At 41.3% G+C, this 16474-nt stretch overlaps 1 protein-coding gene across 3 annotated transcripts in view; it reads left to right on the forward strand.

Moving 5' to 3' along the window:
* The window catches only part of vps13d (vacuolar protein sorting 13 homolog D), an 81047-nt gene extending 65115 nt beyond the window's left edge, over nt 1-15932 (forward strand). For all 3 annotated transcript variants that reach the window (XM_087833975.1, XM_087833976.1, XM_087833977.1), the window contains 10 exons: nt 39-188; nt 367-463; nt 542-690; nt 2192-2326; nt 6510-6677; nt 7635-7767; nt 8425-8620; nt 10544-10675; nt 10758-10998; nt 14982-15932. In XM_087833975.1, coding sequence (XP_087690101.1) covers nt 39-188; nt 367-463; nt 542-690; nt 2192-2326; nt 6510-6677; nt 7635-7767; nt 8425-8620; nt 10544-10675; nt 10758-10998; nt 14982-15113 — 1533 coding nt within the window. In that variant the 3' untranslated portion in view covers nt 15114-15932. The remainder of the gene's footprint in view (nt 1-38; nt 189-366; nt 464-541; nt 691-2191; nt 2327-6509; nt 6678-7634; nt 7768-8424; nt 8621-10543; nt 10676-10757; nt 10999-14981) is intronic.
* Nucleotides 15933-16474: the final 542 nt, after the last annotated feature.

Consider the following 16474-nt stretch of genomic DNA (forward strand, 5'->3'; position numbering starts at 1 on the left):
CTCTATAAATACTTTTTCTGTCACATTGTGGTTATTAGGTGGATAATCAGCTCTTGGGTACCACTCATCCTGTCATGCTGTGTGTGACTCCCAGTTCCAGTGAGAGCAGTGTAAGTGACAGTGGCCCAGCAATGCAAGTCAATTCAGTCAAGGTTCCTAGCAGCCTCATGCTTACTGACCTCTACAAGGTGAGTACCACACAAGTGTTCCATCACAGGTGATCACTGGGGACTGTAGAAAAGTAAACTGATGAAACTGTCAGAAAGTATATTTTTTAACTTAATCTTGATATCTTTTTTTAGAAAACATATAGCTTTGTTGTACCATAATCTTGTGACTAAAGATGTAACCATGATATATACGCAGCACCTGATGGTGACAGCTCGTCGCTTCACTGTCATAATTGAGGAGAAGTTGCTGCTCAAGCTGCTCAGTTTCTTTGGATATGGACAGACAGATGCTGGTGGGTCTTTGTTTCAGCATCATTGTTAATAGTGGCGAGAGGCTCACCGCAAAACTGATCATTTTTATCCTTATCCAGAGCTGGAGAAGTTGGATGAAAACCTCCGTGACAAGCCCAACGAGGACACTGGACCTCACAAACGGTACTACTTTGAGAATTTGAAGATCAGCCTTCCTCAGGTCAAACTGAGTGTCTTCACCTCTCACAAGCTGCCTGCTGAACTCAAGGTAACCAGACACTGATTTTTTTTTTATAACCAAGCTTTTAGCCTAAAATCATTCTGATAATGCAAAGTGGCGGTGCCTTTGATAGAGAGCAACATGTCCAAAAACAAAGCTTAATGGTAGACATAACCACTCGAAAGTTTTATTTTCTTAAAGCAGTTGTTCAGCATTTTAAGAATATTTTCTTCTTTTCCTGAATATGCTGTTTACATGTAAATACAATTTAATTAACCTAACCAAGTATAAAAATTGGAGTAGCTTGGATCTTTATATATAATAAAGCTAAATTAATTGTTTAAAGTTGAAAACGTCTTTGTAGGGCAGATGAAATCTTAAAGGATTGATGTAACAGTAGACAGGCACCAGTTCTGTGTAGCTCTCACTCGTGCTGCCAACAGCAGCAATATTTAGGTGGGAGATATCCACATGAATACTAGGACACAAGGTTTCCAACCAGAACATCGTATTCTGTCACAGGAGACCAGTGCTTTTCACTTCTTACATTAAATACTTAAATACTTATAATGTTATGTGTGAGCAGCTGGTTTTCACACCATAAAATTGTGACTTTGCAGATTATTAATTTATTTATTTTAAAGCTGTCACCATATTGGGTTTTGGAGCCTGGAGTGGCTACATCTGGAGCTCGATATGGAGTGCTACGTTATCAGCTAACAGTTGGTAGCTCATTTACCAAGGGGCATCTATAAACTGCTTGATGCAACACACGCACACACACACACACCTGTGCATATCTGCTGATTAGATAAATCTGTTAAAATAGTACCAAATGGCGCCAAAAACCCAAACGTTGTTAAAAGGTCCAGATCACTGACAGTTAGCCGAGGTGAAGTCAGACAGCTGCTAGCTAAAGCACTACACAGGTACACCTGGCAATCCAAGCAGCCAAGCCACTGACTGAACAACGTCCAAATGGGAGATTTATCTTAAAAAACACATTACTTCCCATATAGTTGTTACTAGGGAGAGATGGACGGCAACATATTTTTTACCAAGCTGTTTTGTATCAGGCTGTCCGTGGGGCCCTGAGGCTGCCTGTTGTTTCAGACCACCACTCCCAACAAACATAGATGTTTACATCAGCGCTGTAACTTGCACTATTTTATCAACCGATTCACACTATAAACAGGGTTTGCCTCTTATCTGTATTTAATTATTTAATTTAATAACAGTACAATACTCTGCTTTTGGTAACCATTGTCCTTCATGTAAATATGTAAAAATTGTGTATGTTTCTGTTCTGTGTCATGTGTACTGTTTGTTTGTATATTTATCTTTCTTGCTGCTGTTACACCCAAATTTCCCCTTGTGGGATAATTAAAGGATTATTCTATTCTATTCTAATGTGGTTAAAGCCTGACTTTGCAGGCACTCTGCATTTGTGGCATAAAACAATTCAAGTATCTGAGAGCTGCCATGCTACTGCCTCATATTATTACGTGATTTGTTTTTCTTTTCTTTTCCTTTTTTTTGGTCATTTTAGGCCCTGAAAGGTACCCTGGGGTTTCCTCTAGTTCGCTTTGAAGATGCAGTCATCAACATGTACCCATTCACAAGAGTGCATCCCTATGAAACACAGGAGATCATCATCAATGACATCCTTAAGCACTTTAGAGAGGTAACAGGCTTTATATACATATATATCTCTGTGTGTGTGTGTGTGTGTGTGTGTGTGTGTGTGTGTGTGTGTGTGTGTGTGTGTGTGTGTGTGTGTGTGTGTGTGTGTTCAGTTCAGTTCAGTTCAGTTCAAATTTTATTCGCCACATGCAGTGGTAGGTTGCCCTGCAGTGGAATGAACCCGCCCCCCGACCTTACACAGACATCACATGGGGATACAAGTCAGAGAACGGTTGATATAGAAAAACCACTGAAATGGACACTACAATGGGAAAAAGTACAAGAGGAAAAAAAGAGACCTCTACTCATGCTGGGCTACAGGAGGACAGCATGAGAACAGGAAACAAAAAAACTCCTCTGCACAGAAAAGCACATAAATGTCCACAGTACAACATTATAGAGCACGTGACCAGCAACAGGGTTGGGTAGGGGATAAGGAGTAATCCCAGGCAACACAGCAGACATCCTGCCACTCCACCGACTCGCCAGCGCGGGCCCAGACCCGCCTCGTGTTCCCAGGAGGTAACAAGCATCGAAGGCGTTGGAAAGGGAAGGGGAGATGAGTGAGTGCTTATCAGTGTAAGTGTGTGTGTGCGTGTCCATAGTTCAGCTGAGACAGTGTCCTTCGCCCTATCAGGCTAAGTAAACAGTCCTCCAGCCAATCCAGGTGGCCTTGCATGGGATGGGAAGAATAGTCATCACACAGTCGTTATCAGGGAGTGTTTGTCCGGCTTCAGCCTTGGGCCTGCAGCTGGCGCCGTGGTGGTGTCTGCATTTTGATCCCGAATTTGTTGATTTTGTTGATTTTCTTTCCATACGAGCAGCTCACGAGAATTTTCAAAGCTGATCTTTAACACTCTGATGCTGGTCTCTCGATCTCCCGATGGAGAGCCGCGAGCCTCCCCATGATGGTATCAAACGTCTGTTCCGTGGTGTTGTCATTCTTTTGATTCTGAGACCTCACAACTGCAGTGATCCGTTCTGTGATGTGATCCAACTTTCGCTCAAGGTTGTCATTTTGAGCAGGGCCCTCTCTGATGTATCCCACCATACGCTCAATGGTGTTGTTTTGAGCCTTCACAGCAGCTGTAAGCGTCTCCAAGGTGTTAACCATGCTGCGTTCGTTGTGAGAGGTCGCGACTCGTCCCGTCGCTTCGATTCCAGCGGGCAGCCTTGGGGGGGTTTGAACAGCCGGTTCCGCTCTCTCAATTCTCCGATAAGTCAGGGCCATGCCAGCTCCGATCAGCAAGAACCCTGTTATCATGGTTCCGAATAGGTAGATATCTTCAGCGTCCTCGATCGACAGTCCTGCCAGGCACATGACTCTCCAGTTCTGCCACCCGTCCATCGTGTATCCGGCAGGGAAAGTCCCTCCAGGGCACTCGGGCTCTCCCAAGCCCAGACTTCTCGTTGAGAAGAGGGTGTCAATAGCATTCAGAGACCAGTTGATCAAATCCATAATTCTCTTTTAGGTTTTAGAGATCGACAGTGAGAGACTGTTCCAGGGAAAAGTAATGCACATGAGACAGACAAGGACACAGAGGCTAAGCAGGGAAGATAAGGGTAAGGAGGAGAGGAGAAAAGTGCGACCGCCTTCGCTGAGAGCCAAACGAGAAGTGGGTGTGTGCGTGTGCGTGTGTGTGTGTGTGTGCGCGTGTGTGTGTGTGCGTGCGTGTGTGCGTGCGCGCTTAGCATAGTGGTAAGACTGTCTGTATCAAGTAAGGGTCCCTAGGCTAGAACTCCCATGCTAACCAATCCTACCTCTGATATGAGCGAGAGACTGAAGCCATACCGGCTCAGATGTCGCCCAGATTAATAATGTCCCGCGTCAGGTGTTGAGGAACCAGGACACACTGATGAGAAGTGGGCTTTTGGAGCAAGAAGGCGCAAGTAGACAAGAGATGAGAATAGGACACTGTTGGAACACTACTATACAAGTAACTCTAGCGGAAGTGGTCACATGAACATGATGATGGACCTATGGAATCTTCGATATCCAGCATCCAGTTTGATGGCAAAACAACTAGTAGTTCAGTGTTCCAACATTCAGAAGAAGGTAACTGCTCTCACTGTAAGAGACTGACGAGGTACAACAAAAATGCTACGCCAAGGACGACAGGTCAGAGGGGAGATATCATAACCCCCACCTGACATTTGGTACCAAACCCCAAGTATGAAGGAAGAAGGAGTGTTGAGTGTGAGAGGTGCTGACCTGAAAGATAGGATTATGGCAAAGCTGGAAACTTGGACCCTCCATAGCCGGTTACCAAGACCACGTGAAGTACCCTCTGAAGATCTACTAGATGATGTGAATGCACAACTATGGACAATTCCTACTGCAACCATCACCACAGCCTATCAGCTGAGCTACACCACCACAAATAGAACAGTTGAACAATGGTAAACAGGGATTTGTGTTGTTGTGTGGAACTGTAACTTCAGGTTTATATGAAATGGTAATTATGAGGCAATATGTTTTAGGTCATTTTACAAAGAGTAGTATTGTAATGAATAGTGTAACAAAGTATTATCGTGCATTACTAAGAAATACACATAAGAAAAGTGTTCTGTGTAATACTTTTTTGAGTAATGATCCCAACGCTGATAGCAACAAAGAAGGTAAATCCCTCCAACATGGACAAACATTTGACCCACAGCATGTAATTAATTTGCATTAATGTAATGTCTCGGTGGTGACTCTCAAAATGTAGCAAATGAGAATCGATAAGTAATATTGATAATGGAATCACTACATTCTTATCAATTCTTATTCCCATCCCAAGCTGCCTAAGACAGTTCAGTCTGTGTTGAAAAATACCAAATATAGACTTTCAAGCTTTGTGAAATTGTACAACTTCTGTTCTTGCCTTATATACTGCATTTATTTTTATATATATATATATATATATATATATATATATATATATATATATAAAATGTTCATGCCTTTTTAATTTGTCAATTATTAAAATTATAAATATATATTTTAATTCAAAAGTACAGTTTTTAAATTTAATGTTGCTGAAACAACAAAGTAATAAAAAAAAAGAAATCTCTGATCGAGAAATCACTCATCTTTGGAAAAGACAGTTTATTACAGAGAAATGGCTCTTTCCAAAATAAAAGCTATACTATACACTTCTTCCGGGCTATATTCTCAGCAGCATATTAAACATATCAGGTCCCCATAAGGAGAATCATGTGCTAACGGCTGTCTAAATGACTCGGGTAAAGTTTGTAGCATGCGTGCTTGTTGTTTTTGTCTGCTTCCACTTGTCTTTGCACTAGGATGATGTCGGAGTAAATGTGCAGTCATATTCGTTGTGTTCCCACTAGTGCTGTCAGCGTTAATCTCGTTGAAATGACATTAAAGCCACAACACGGCAAATCTTTGTTAACGAGCTACCGCGGATCGCCCCGTGCGTGGGGCTGGACGGCCAACACGTCAACGAGCTAACTGCGCTAACGCAGTAGTTCCCACCAATGTAATTGAGCATTGCATGGCACATCCGACATACTGTTTTACTTTTTTCCATGACACGCTTACCTTCAGGGTCATACGTCACATGAAAACCAAAATAGTTCCAAACGCCACATCTGAATGAGGGTGGGGGAGGTTTAATTTGCCATGTTGCAACGAGAGCTTAACTTCTGTCTCTCTAGCTTTCCCTGCGCTCAGTGAATCTGCGTTCGACTACTCCGCCTAGGCTGCACTGTCGAGTGCAGATCCACTGAGCGCTCAACACAGACAGCACCGTCAGAAGGAAAGTTGATAAAATAAATTAAAAATTTTGTATTGTTCGATACATATGCGTACCGAACCGAAAGCACTGTATCGAACGGTTCAATATCGATACGAGTATTGTTGCACCCCTAATAAATATATATATATACATACATACACCTTTCAATGAAAGGCTGCAGCTATTATATCCCATTTTCATAGCAAACTATAAAGAAATGTGGTGGGCTCAGGAATTTTGCACAGTACTACATGTCTACAGAGATTTCATTTAGAAAAATATATAAAAAATTAAAACTGCAACAATTCTAAGCTGTTAAGGTGTTTATAAAAAATGTTTTTAAATCCACTATAAGTTATCACATAGACAACTATGTCATGTGCTGTGGTAGACAGTGTAGCTTGTGTCAGAGCCTTACAGTGCAGTGTTGTCTTTATGTAGGAGCTCATCAGTCAAGCGGCTCAGATACTTGGGTCTGTGGACTTTCTGGGGAACCCCATGGGCCTCCTCAATGACGTCTCTGAGGGCATGACTGAACTCTTCAAACATGGCAATGTGGGTGGTCTCATACGCAGTGTAACCCACGGTGTGTCCAACTCTGCAGCCAAGGTATGTATATCTTAGGTTTGGTTCACGGTGCCTCTCACTTTTTAGGTTTGGTTAAAATCAGATAAACTTTATTCACCTCCAAAATTCAGGGGTTTCTGTATTTGTGTGATATTTTATATAGTTTATATACCCTGGTCATTAGGTATGAATGTCATCTTTTAATCATTTCTTTTAACTTTCTTTTTCCAGGTTAGAATGATTGTGCAGCATCTCTAATGAGATTAAAAAAAACAAGATTCGGGTACACAACTTCAAATTTATTTAGGATTTTCTTCAAATCCACACATGATCAAAAATATACATAAAGCCTCAAATATATACATAGACATTAGAAGAGTTAAGTAAGTTTTGTTGTTTAGGTGTATAATGTCCAGCCAATGACAGCAAATCGTCATTTAGTTTTAGTCATAATTTAGGCATCTAAATTCTTTTAATTTGTTTTTGTTGATTAAATATTCTAAGATTATAGTAGATTAAATCTGAAATGATTTAATCATTTAATCAAGCTCTGCCCAGGTGTCACTGTGGATGATTCAAATTCGGTGGCAGCATATTCACCGTGTGGACGTAGCACCTGGTTCATGAGGTGTTGGAAAGTGGCTGGGGCTCCAAACAAGCCAAAAGGAAGTGTGAAAAATTTGTACAAACCATATGGAGTAGAGAAGGCCATTTTTTCCTTAGACTGCGGAGACAAGGGAATGTGCCAGTATTCCTTGGTTAAATCCAGTGTTGTAAAAAAAAGTGAGCAGTGCCTAACCGGTCCGTGCCTAACCCAGGGCATGGGCTATGCATCAAGCTGTGACATTTCACTTGTGCGAGACATGAACGATGTGCCCTGGTCGATCAGTATGTCTTTCTGGAGATGACCTGAAACGGCACCTGCGCCACACTCTTTGCAGAAATGGTGCATAGAACCAGTCTATTTACAGTGTGGTGGGACTCTGCTTTGTTTGTCAGTTTGCAGGGACTTTATCGGATGGGCTGGGAAAGACTATGGACAATCGGCACCAGAATGAACGAGAGTACATCAGATACCACGGAGCCACCAGTGGAGAGCACCTGGTAGCAGGGATTCATGGATTGGCTCACGGTACAGCTTCAAAACTCTTCTTTGTCTGGTTAATGCTACCACTAGTTGATAAAAGATTCATTTAATGAGTGTCTGAATGAAGGGCCTCCCAAACCCTTAAAAATGTAATTTATGTAAACTCTGTTGTCCGTATGCTAAAATGCTAAAAAAGTGGTGGGGAGAACAAATTATTGTTGAAACAAAAGATTTAAGATCAAACAATACAGATTACTGAATGAAAGATGACACTAAAATGATAATTGTTAATAGAAAATATTTGAGCCCTTTGGAATAAGTGATGTTTCAGAATTGATTTTTTTACATAATTTGAACTGATCTTCAGATGACAGAATTATTAGCCCCCTATGGAAATTTAGAAAAGTTGAAAAGTGCTGTTTAATGGAGCAAGGAATTTTTTAACTATTATCTACAAAGGGTGAAAATATGGAACAATAGTGAACCTTCCACAAGAGTAGCTGGCCAACCAAAATTACACCAAGAGCACAGCAACGAGTCATCCAAGAGCCTCAGAACAACATACCAGAAACATTACTCACATGAAATATCAAAGTTACGGATTGCCTACATTAAACTAAAGACCCACTGCCTGCTCCCCTTGAAGCTAGCATTTTTGCAAGTTTGTACATCCTTTTAAATACACGTTCTGTCCTCTCTCAGGTATTATTGGAGGCATGACGAGCATCATCACTTCCACTGTGGAGGGTGTGAAGACGGAGGGTGGGGTCGGTGGCTTCTTCTCTGGCCTGGGTAAAGGCCTTGTTGGTACTGTGACCAAACCGGTGGCTGGAGCTCTGGACTTTGCATCAGAGACAGCCCAGACAGTCCGTGATATGGCTAGTCTAAGTAATCATAGGTGGGTTAAGTCTGTTCTCTGTAGTATTTGAATCCAAAACATTATTTTATTTTGTTAAAGTCAGTTTTATTATATAACCTCAACCTGAACATGCACCAGCTTATATTTTGACCATGTGCACACGTGGATTTTCTCCAAGCAGATTAGGCCACTCTGCGGTGGGGAATACGTTTCATTTCAGTAGATGTCTTTCTGATAGTGGTGAAAGTAAGTTTAAGGATGTAATTCCTCCACTATCCACTATCTCCTTCAATGCCTTGTGCCCACACAGTGCAGAGCAGCTACTTAAACTCTATGCCCCCAGACGTCAGTTATCTTATTAAAACTATTACATGTTTGGTTACTGTGGCTCCTCTGAAAAGGAAAGATGTAACTGAAATGTGCAATCTACATTTAGCCTGAAGATACTTTGAAATACTTTGTTACTCTATAAAAAAGCTCCCTGTGAAGCTAGAACATCTTACTGTTCATCACTGATTGAAAAATGAAATTTTTCTCCAACCTCAGTAATTATTACTTCAGTAATTCCAAAACATCAACATGTGTTTTAGACCATATTCCTACAAGACTGCTCAATGAAGTCCTGCCATCCTACAATCTTTCACTCTTAAACATGCCTATCTCTATTACTGACCTCGGTACCACAGACCTTCAAGCTAGCAGTGATTAAACCACTACTCAGAAGCCATCGCTTTACACATCTGTCTTAGCTAATTATAGACTCTCTAATTAAAGACAATCTCCAACTTTCCTGTTATCTTAAAAAATGGTTGAAATAGTAGCTGTAAAACAGCTAACAGATCATCTGCAGAGGAATGTCAGGTTTCAAAACTCATCACAGCACAGAAACAGCTTTAGTGGAGGTTACAAATGATCTTCTTATGGCCTCTTACAGTGTGCTTCTTCTTTAGCTATTCCTTTGTTGCCTTGGTGGTATGTTTTGAGTCATTGCCATGGTGGAAGACCCATCCACAATCGGTCTTCACTGTTCTAGTTGAGGGAGGGAGGTTCTTGTTCAGGTTTAAATGGGTTAGTTGATGCCAGAAAGTTGTTTTTTGGTTTCATCTGACCACAGCACTTTCTCCCAAGCCTTCTCTGAACCATTTAGACCAGGGGGGTCAAACCTACGGTCAGCGATACAATTATATCTGGCACGCAAGATAATTTCATATGTCAGTTGTTAATGGTCCATCGGTATGTGGGAGCCCATATTCAGCCCTGCTGAGAATCAAGAAGAAATTCCTGCTAAAGTATTACCAGCATGTAGACTTTCCAATGAGCAGCCATAACTTCCTGGATCAAATTTACACCTCAACATCTCCAGTCTCCCTCAGAATGCTGTTGAAGTTCTGCCATAGACCTGGCAGCAGGCGTACGTTTTATGTGTGCCAGGTCTGTCCAGCATCCTCCCCCGCCACCTGATCCAACTCACCACCAGGTGTTGATCAGTTGACAGCTCAGCCCTTCTCTTTACCTGAGTGTCCAGAACATATGGCTGCAGGTCTGGTGATATGATTACAAAATCAATCATCAACCTGCGACCTAGGGCAGCTGCATGCACTTATGGACACCCTTATGTTCAAACATGGTGTTTGTTATGGACAAACTGTGATTTGCACAGAAGTCCAACAACAAAACACCACTCTGGTTTAGATCCGGGAGGCCGTTCTGCCCAATCACGATGCTCCAGGTCACTGTCGTTGCCTACATGAGCGTTGAAGTCTGCCAGTAGGACAAAAGAGTCCTCAGGTGGAGCCACCCTCAAGCACCCTGCCCGTTCGGCGCATAAGCACAATTGACAGTCAGGACCCGTTCCCCGACCCTAAGGCACAGCTTCATTTTTGTCTAATGTTCTTAGAACTGAAATATCCTGAATCGTTCTTGTTCTTGGAAGTGTTTACATTCTGCTGCTATGTCGTTCAGGCTCACTGTGCAGCGTGTGAGGAAGCCCCGCTGCTGTAAGGGACCCCAGGGTCTGCTGCCTCGATACTCAGCCACACAGGCGGACGGTCAGGAGCAACTGTTCCACCTCACAGACAACATTCACTCCGAGTTGTGAGTGTAACTCAGTTCATTGTGTGTTCTTACAGTTGATTGCCTGCAGATTCAGCAAAGCTTAATGTTTTATTTCCTACAGCTTCATTGCTGTTGAGCCCATCGACACGTACTGCGTACTCATCTCCTCGAAGGTTGTCTACTTCCTGAAGCCAGGTGACTTCGTGGATCGTGAGGCCATCTTTCTGGAGGTCAAATACGATGACCTCTACCACTGTCTGGTATCTAAGGATCATGGGAAGGTATATGTGCAACTCACCAAGAAGGCTGAGAATACTAGCAGTGGTGTGGCTATTCCCGGTCCTTCCCACCAGAAGCCCATGGTGAGTTTTCGGTGACATTTTTGGATTGTTCCAGTGGTTTTGATTGATTCAAATTAGACAAAAATACTGTCTCATTTCTCTTTAAGCAGATAGTTTGCATTAGACCAAGCAGGACAAATAAAAGCCAGACACAGATTCATTCACAGAAGAAGAAACCAATCCACTATGTTTTTTATTTTGTGTCCTGTGTGATATTCAAACAACTACACCCATCAATATGGTTTACAGCAGAAAAAGAGACTCCTAATTTCCCTTTGAACAACTTCTGCAGTATGTTTGGTAACTAAGAATATAACTTCATCTTAGTAGCCATGTAAGTATCTGGTGCTTACCCTCTGATCATGTGTCATCACAAGTAGGGATGTTTCTGCCGACTAATTTCCTAAATCGACTAAGCAAGTGGGAAAAATGAGACTAATAGACCAATTTAAAACTAAGAAACACTCATATACAGGGCTCTAGACAAACTTTTTGCCACGGTTGCACTGGTGAGCACTTTTTGCGCACCAGTGTAGTTTTTGCGCACCAGCACAAAAGTTAGGCACACCAAAATTTTTCAACCGCATTACTTAACACCACAGTTTTACATGTGCACTTTTTTTGGGGGGGAAATTGCTGTCCATACAGACAATTGATTTGTAAACGATTAATTAACAATCTTGTCAACACAAAGTTCTTTATTTGGAGCACATTTCGACAAGAAAGATAAGTTACTGAAAAAGTGCTTGTGCTTAAAGTGCGTTGGCACTCTTTGGTGATATTGTAGGCAATGTTAAACTTAATCATCACATTGGCCTCCTCTGACAACCTGTTTGCTGCTGCCTGCTGCTTAAAGGCAGTGGGTAGAGGGGACACTTGGGCAGTGCATTTATCACAACATATAACCTGTTTTCTGGATACACTGTGCTTGTTCAGCGTTCAAAGATTGATGGCTCCGTTTTAGAGCACTGGCTATGAATTTCAGACAGATCAGGCCTTAACAAAAAAAGTTATCAATAATTCTTTTCATCTTTTCTCATTACCCACAGCTACATCCACTTCTGTCAGGCCCAGGCTGCTTCATTAGGGCTGGGTATCGTCACTGATTTCTATAATCCATTCGATTCTGATTCACTAGGTCCCGATTTGATTCAATTCAAGAGGGAATTAATGACAACATTTATGAAATGTGAAGCGTAGTTTGGATCTTCTTTTGCTGCTGGTTCAGCGTATTTTGGTTGGAGAGATACAGAACCTGCAGCTCAGAATCTAGTGCAAAAAAGACATAAATACAGACACCCAGCTGAACTAAAATGATCCATGTAGCAAACAAAAGCTGTTATATCGCCTTTGGGATTTTGGAGCCTTGACCTGACTTTTAAAAAATAATTGGAAAAAAGCACTATGCTGCTGAAAAATGAAAAATAGATATTTGCAAAATTCTGCCTAGATATGTATTTTACCTGGTTAATGTGTGTGTTGGGGCGTGGTCTGCAGCGCTGCTGCAGGGGAGGCGGACGCACCTGAGCGACACCCGCAATCACGCCTCGCCACCTTAACGTCTGTGCTGTTGTCTTGGTATGTGTCGGGCTGTGAGCTAAAGCTACAGCCAGCTGTATGCGTACATCAACCATGTGTGAAAAGTGGTCAATAAAGAGATGCTGAAAAGCGTGTTCATGCAAACATCGTCGGGTCTGCCGTGATATGTTTACAATGGGACTTCTGGTCCCGAACCTCTGCGCACAGTGTCTGCAAATCGGGGCTGTACAAAGTCACTTTCATCTTTAAGCAGGAGTGTAAGCTGTCATCTGTGAGGCGTGAGCGGTGTTTGTTTTTAACATAGTTCATGGTGGAGAATAGCTGCTGACATAATGTGGATCCGAAGATCCATAATTGGCCTACCTGGGGTTGAAAGTCTCGATAAATGCACGCCGTTTAGGCAGGTATATCGGCTTCAGCAAGTGTGACGCTTATTTTGAGCGATGAAAAAAACAATAGAATCTAATTTTATTTTTATATTTCAATATCACAATAATCTTCCAATTTAGAACTACAAGTTAAAAAAGAACTAACATAAATAAAATACACTTCAGCTATTATTTTCCCAAACCACACGGAGCCGCACTATAAGGACTAAAGAGCCGCATGCGGCTCCGGAGCCGCAGGTTGCCGACCCCTGGTTTAGACCATGATAGGGGCATAATGTGTGTCTGTTGTGTCTCCACACAGAGACTTTCAGAGTTTCTGAAACCTTTTTTTTTTCTTCACTCAAACAGACCTGGGGTTTGTTTTTTTTGTCACACCATTGAAAAATTTGGTTGCATTCGCGACCAAATTGGTCACACTCTAGAGCCCTGATATCAATTTAAATTTGAGAACTATTTAATGAAGGATGTGAAAAACTCTAAACAAAAGCATTTGAAACCAATAATCACATTCAGCATTAATGATTAAACTGTGCAGCACTTGAATTGTGCATTAAGAACATTGGACTATACTCCAAAAGACAACAAAGAAAAACACTTAAAATAAACCAATGTTAAATATGATATGAAAATATGTTACTACAAAAGATGCATTGTGCCGTGCATTATGATTGTTGCACATTGTTGGACAATTTCAATAAAAGTTCATTGAAAGTTAAAATCTGAAATAACAAAACAAGAAATCCCCCAGCTATATTTTTCGCTTATCTGAAGTTGGGTCATCCGAGCAGAGGCCTAAGCAGTGAGCCACTTTCTCCACCTTATCTGGGAAAAAACACTTCATTCCCAATCCGGTGTGTCCTGGGTCTACCCCGTGGCCTCCAGTTGGAACCCAGGAGGCAACCGCATCAACTGGCTCATTTTGATATGGAAGAGTAGCAGCTCTACTGTGAACTCCTCCCAAATGACTGAACTCCTCACCCCATGCTAAGGGAGAGCTCATCCACCGCCTGGAGAAAGCTAATTTTCCCATTTCGATTATCATAATATCAAGAACATTGATATAACTGCTTTCTCCCATTTAATCGACAGTCTTCCTAGCAGAGACAATTTATCTACTCCTGATGAACTGGTGTCTCACTGCAATGATGGACTCCAGTCTTATGGATATTTTTGCTCCTTTAAAAACTCACTGTCTCCTTTATCCACTCTGCTGGGTGGAATTTTGCCTTGACCAACTTCCCACTTAGGAAACTAAATCCTACTTATCCTCACTCTTTCCTTTAATAGCAGACATTATTCATTCTTCCCTAATCTCTGCTTTTTTCCTTTACCTCTTAAAACAGCTGTGATAATTCCAACTCTCAACAAACCTGATGCAGACCCTTCCAACCTAAATAATTTGTGTCCAATTGCTAATTTACCTTTTCTTTTGAAAACTTGCTGTTTAGATCTACTCTCACCTTACTAACAATTGTCTGTTTGAGCATTTTCACTCTGGTTTTTGGTCACTTCACAGTAGTGAGACAGCCCTGGTCAAAATCACAGATGATACTTTTATGGCAGCTGACTATGGGCAGACAGCCGTGGGCTTCAGAGCTGTCAGCATGCAGTCAAGTCTATAGAGTGTTGATCTACTCATGTTATTCAGGTGTGTTGCAGCAAAAAAAGTAAACGTTTGGGGACACCAGCCCTCCAGGACTGGAGTTTGACACTTTACAATAATGGTTTGGGGAAGCCTGCAGATACAAAATTCAAGGTCTTAGAAGTACTCTCCTCCTACATAATGTGATGATAACATTGCAGAAAACTAGAACAACCAAGGTCAAATTGTGGGTTAGAAGACCAAAATAACTTTCTTTAATCCCGAACCTTCATGAGCTAGGATTCTTTTTCAATCAGATAATGAGATACATTTCAGCTGTATTTTTAAAATGTCATGTCATTTTAAATTGTAAGAAGTTGTCTAATTTAGTTCTCCAATTTCAGTGACTGGTGGCTTATAGGACCAGTTTTCATTTAAATTGTTTTGTCTCTTCCCAACTTCAGTGTTTTCATTCTTTGACGCTCCTTCCGTAGGTCCATGTGAAAAGCGAGAGCCTCGCCATCAAAATATCTCAAGAAATCAACTACGCCAAGAGTCTGTACTACGAGCAACAGCTCATGCTTCCTTCCACTGAGAATGAGGACTGCTTACTGCTTGAATCCTGATCAGGACTTTTGGAGATGGTGTCTGCAGGATTGTGGGGCATTTAATTGATTTTTGCAGATAACAGTTTATTTTTATCTGTTTTGACAAACAGCAGTAAAGGGTACTGGGTACAGATACGTGACCTGATGTTTCAGAAAGCACAGACATGTACAGGATAGAAAAAAATAAAACTTGCGCTGCAGTGTTCTTTTCACTGTGTATATGTAGAAAGCCCTTGTACTGCATTTGGCCTTTGCATTTATGACTTTTATGGCTGTAGTTGTACACATTCTACAACAGTTCTATATATTTGTGACTAGACTTAAATGTAAATAGAGCTGCATACCAAGAGTATAAATTGTTGTACATACTCTATTATGATGAAATATAGAAAGTCACAACAAAAGTGGATTATGTAACAAACTGCCTTTACAAGTGTATTTTGTGTAAGAGTCTATTAGAGATGGGGACATTGATTTGCACTGACATTGGGGTGGGACATGCAGCCCCCTCAACCTTTCAATTATACACACTGGAGTGTCCGTCATCGCCTACACCGCTTTTTACAATCATAAATCTAATGTGTCTAATTTTATTTAGCTACCCTTTTTTAATGACCTCATAATGAGCCTTCTAACCAAACTTTAAAGCAAAGTGAGGGCTTCCTTTTTACCTTTTACTCTGAGCAGCCCCATACGATAGGAAGCCACTGTTTGCAGCTGTGCGTGCACGTGCGTTAGCACAGGCCTGTCAGAGAGATGACACACTCAGTCTGTAATCCTGTTAAAATGGTAAGATTTAAATAGACACTACTTCAAATAAAGCACCAAATTGCAGTACTCACTGTGGGGGATGCATTATTTTCCGACTCATTCAAAACACACATTTCCATTGTTGACTTCTTTCTTGTCCAGTGGTTTTTGCTTGAATGAATCCAGAATCAGATATATTTTAAATTGATTTTCTCAATCTCTCTCAGTATCATCATTCATGAAAACTTTTTGGAGAGATGGATAAAAGTAATTAGACTGAATACTATACTGTATTTAATTTATATTTCACCAAATCACAACTATTGCCTCAAGGTGCTTTATATTGTTGACTACAAACAATTTTAGTAAGAAACAAACAGTCACATGACCCTCTGCCCTGTGACCAAGCAACTAGCGACAGTGGGAAGGAAAAACTCCCAACCATTTGGGGGCGAGGGTAAGAAGAAAGCAAAATGAGACGGTACAATGGGAGACAGGCACACTATGGAAGAAAGAGTCGGTTGAATAATAATTTTATAATTCCAGTAAAAATAATTACTAATAATTAAATGTCGTAGTGATGTATAGCACATGTAGAAATTGCAGTCACCCCTGTTAAAATTCCAGGT

Source organism: Neolamprologus brichardi, chromosome 20, assembly GCF_056152115.1.
Source record: "Neolamprologus brichardi isolate AB-2024 chromosome 20, ASM5615211v1, whole genome shotgun sequence".
Classification (NCBI taxonomy): Eukaryota; Metazoa; Chordata; class Actinopteri; order Cichliformes; family Cichlidae; genus Neolamprologus; species Neolamprologus brichardi.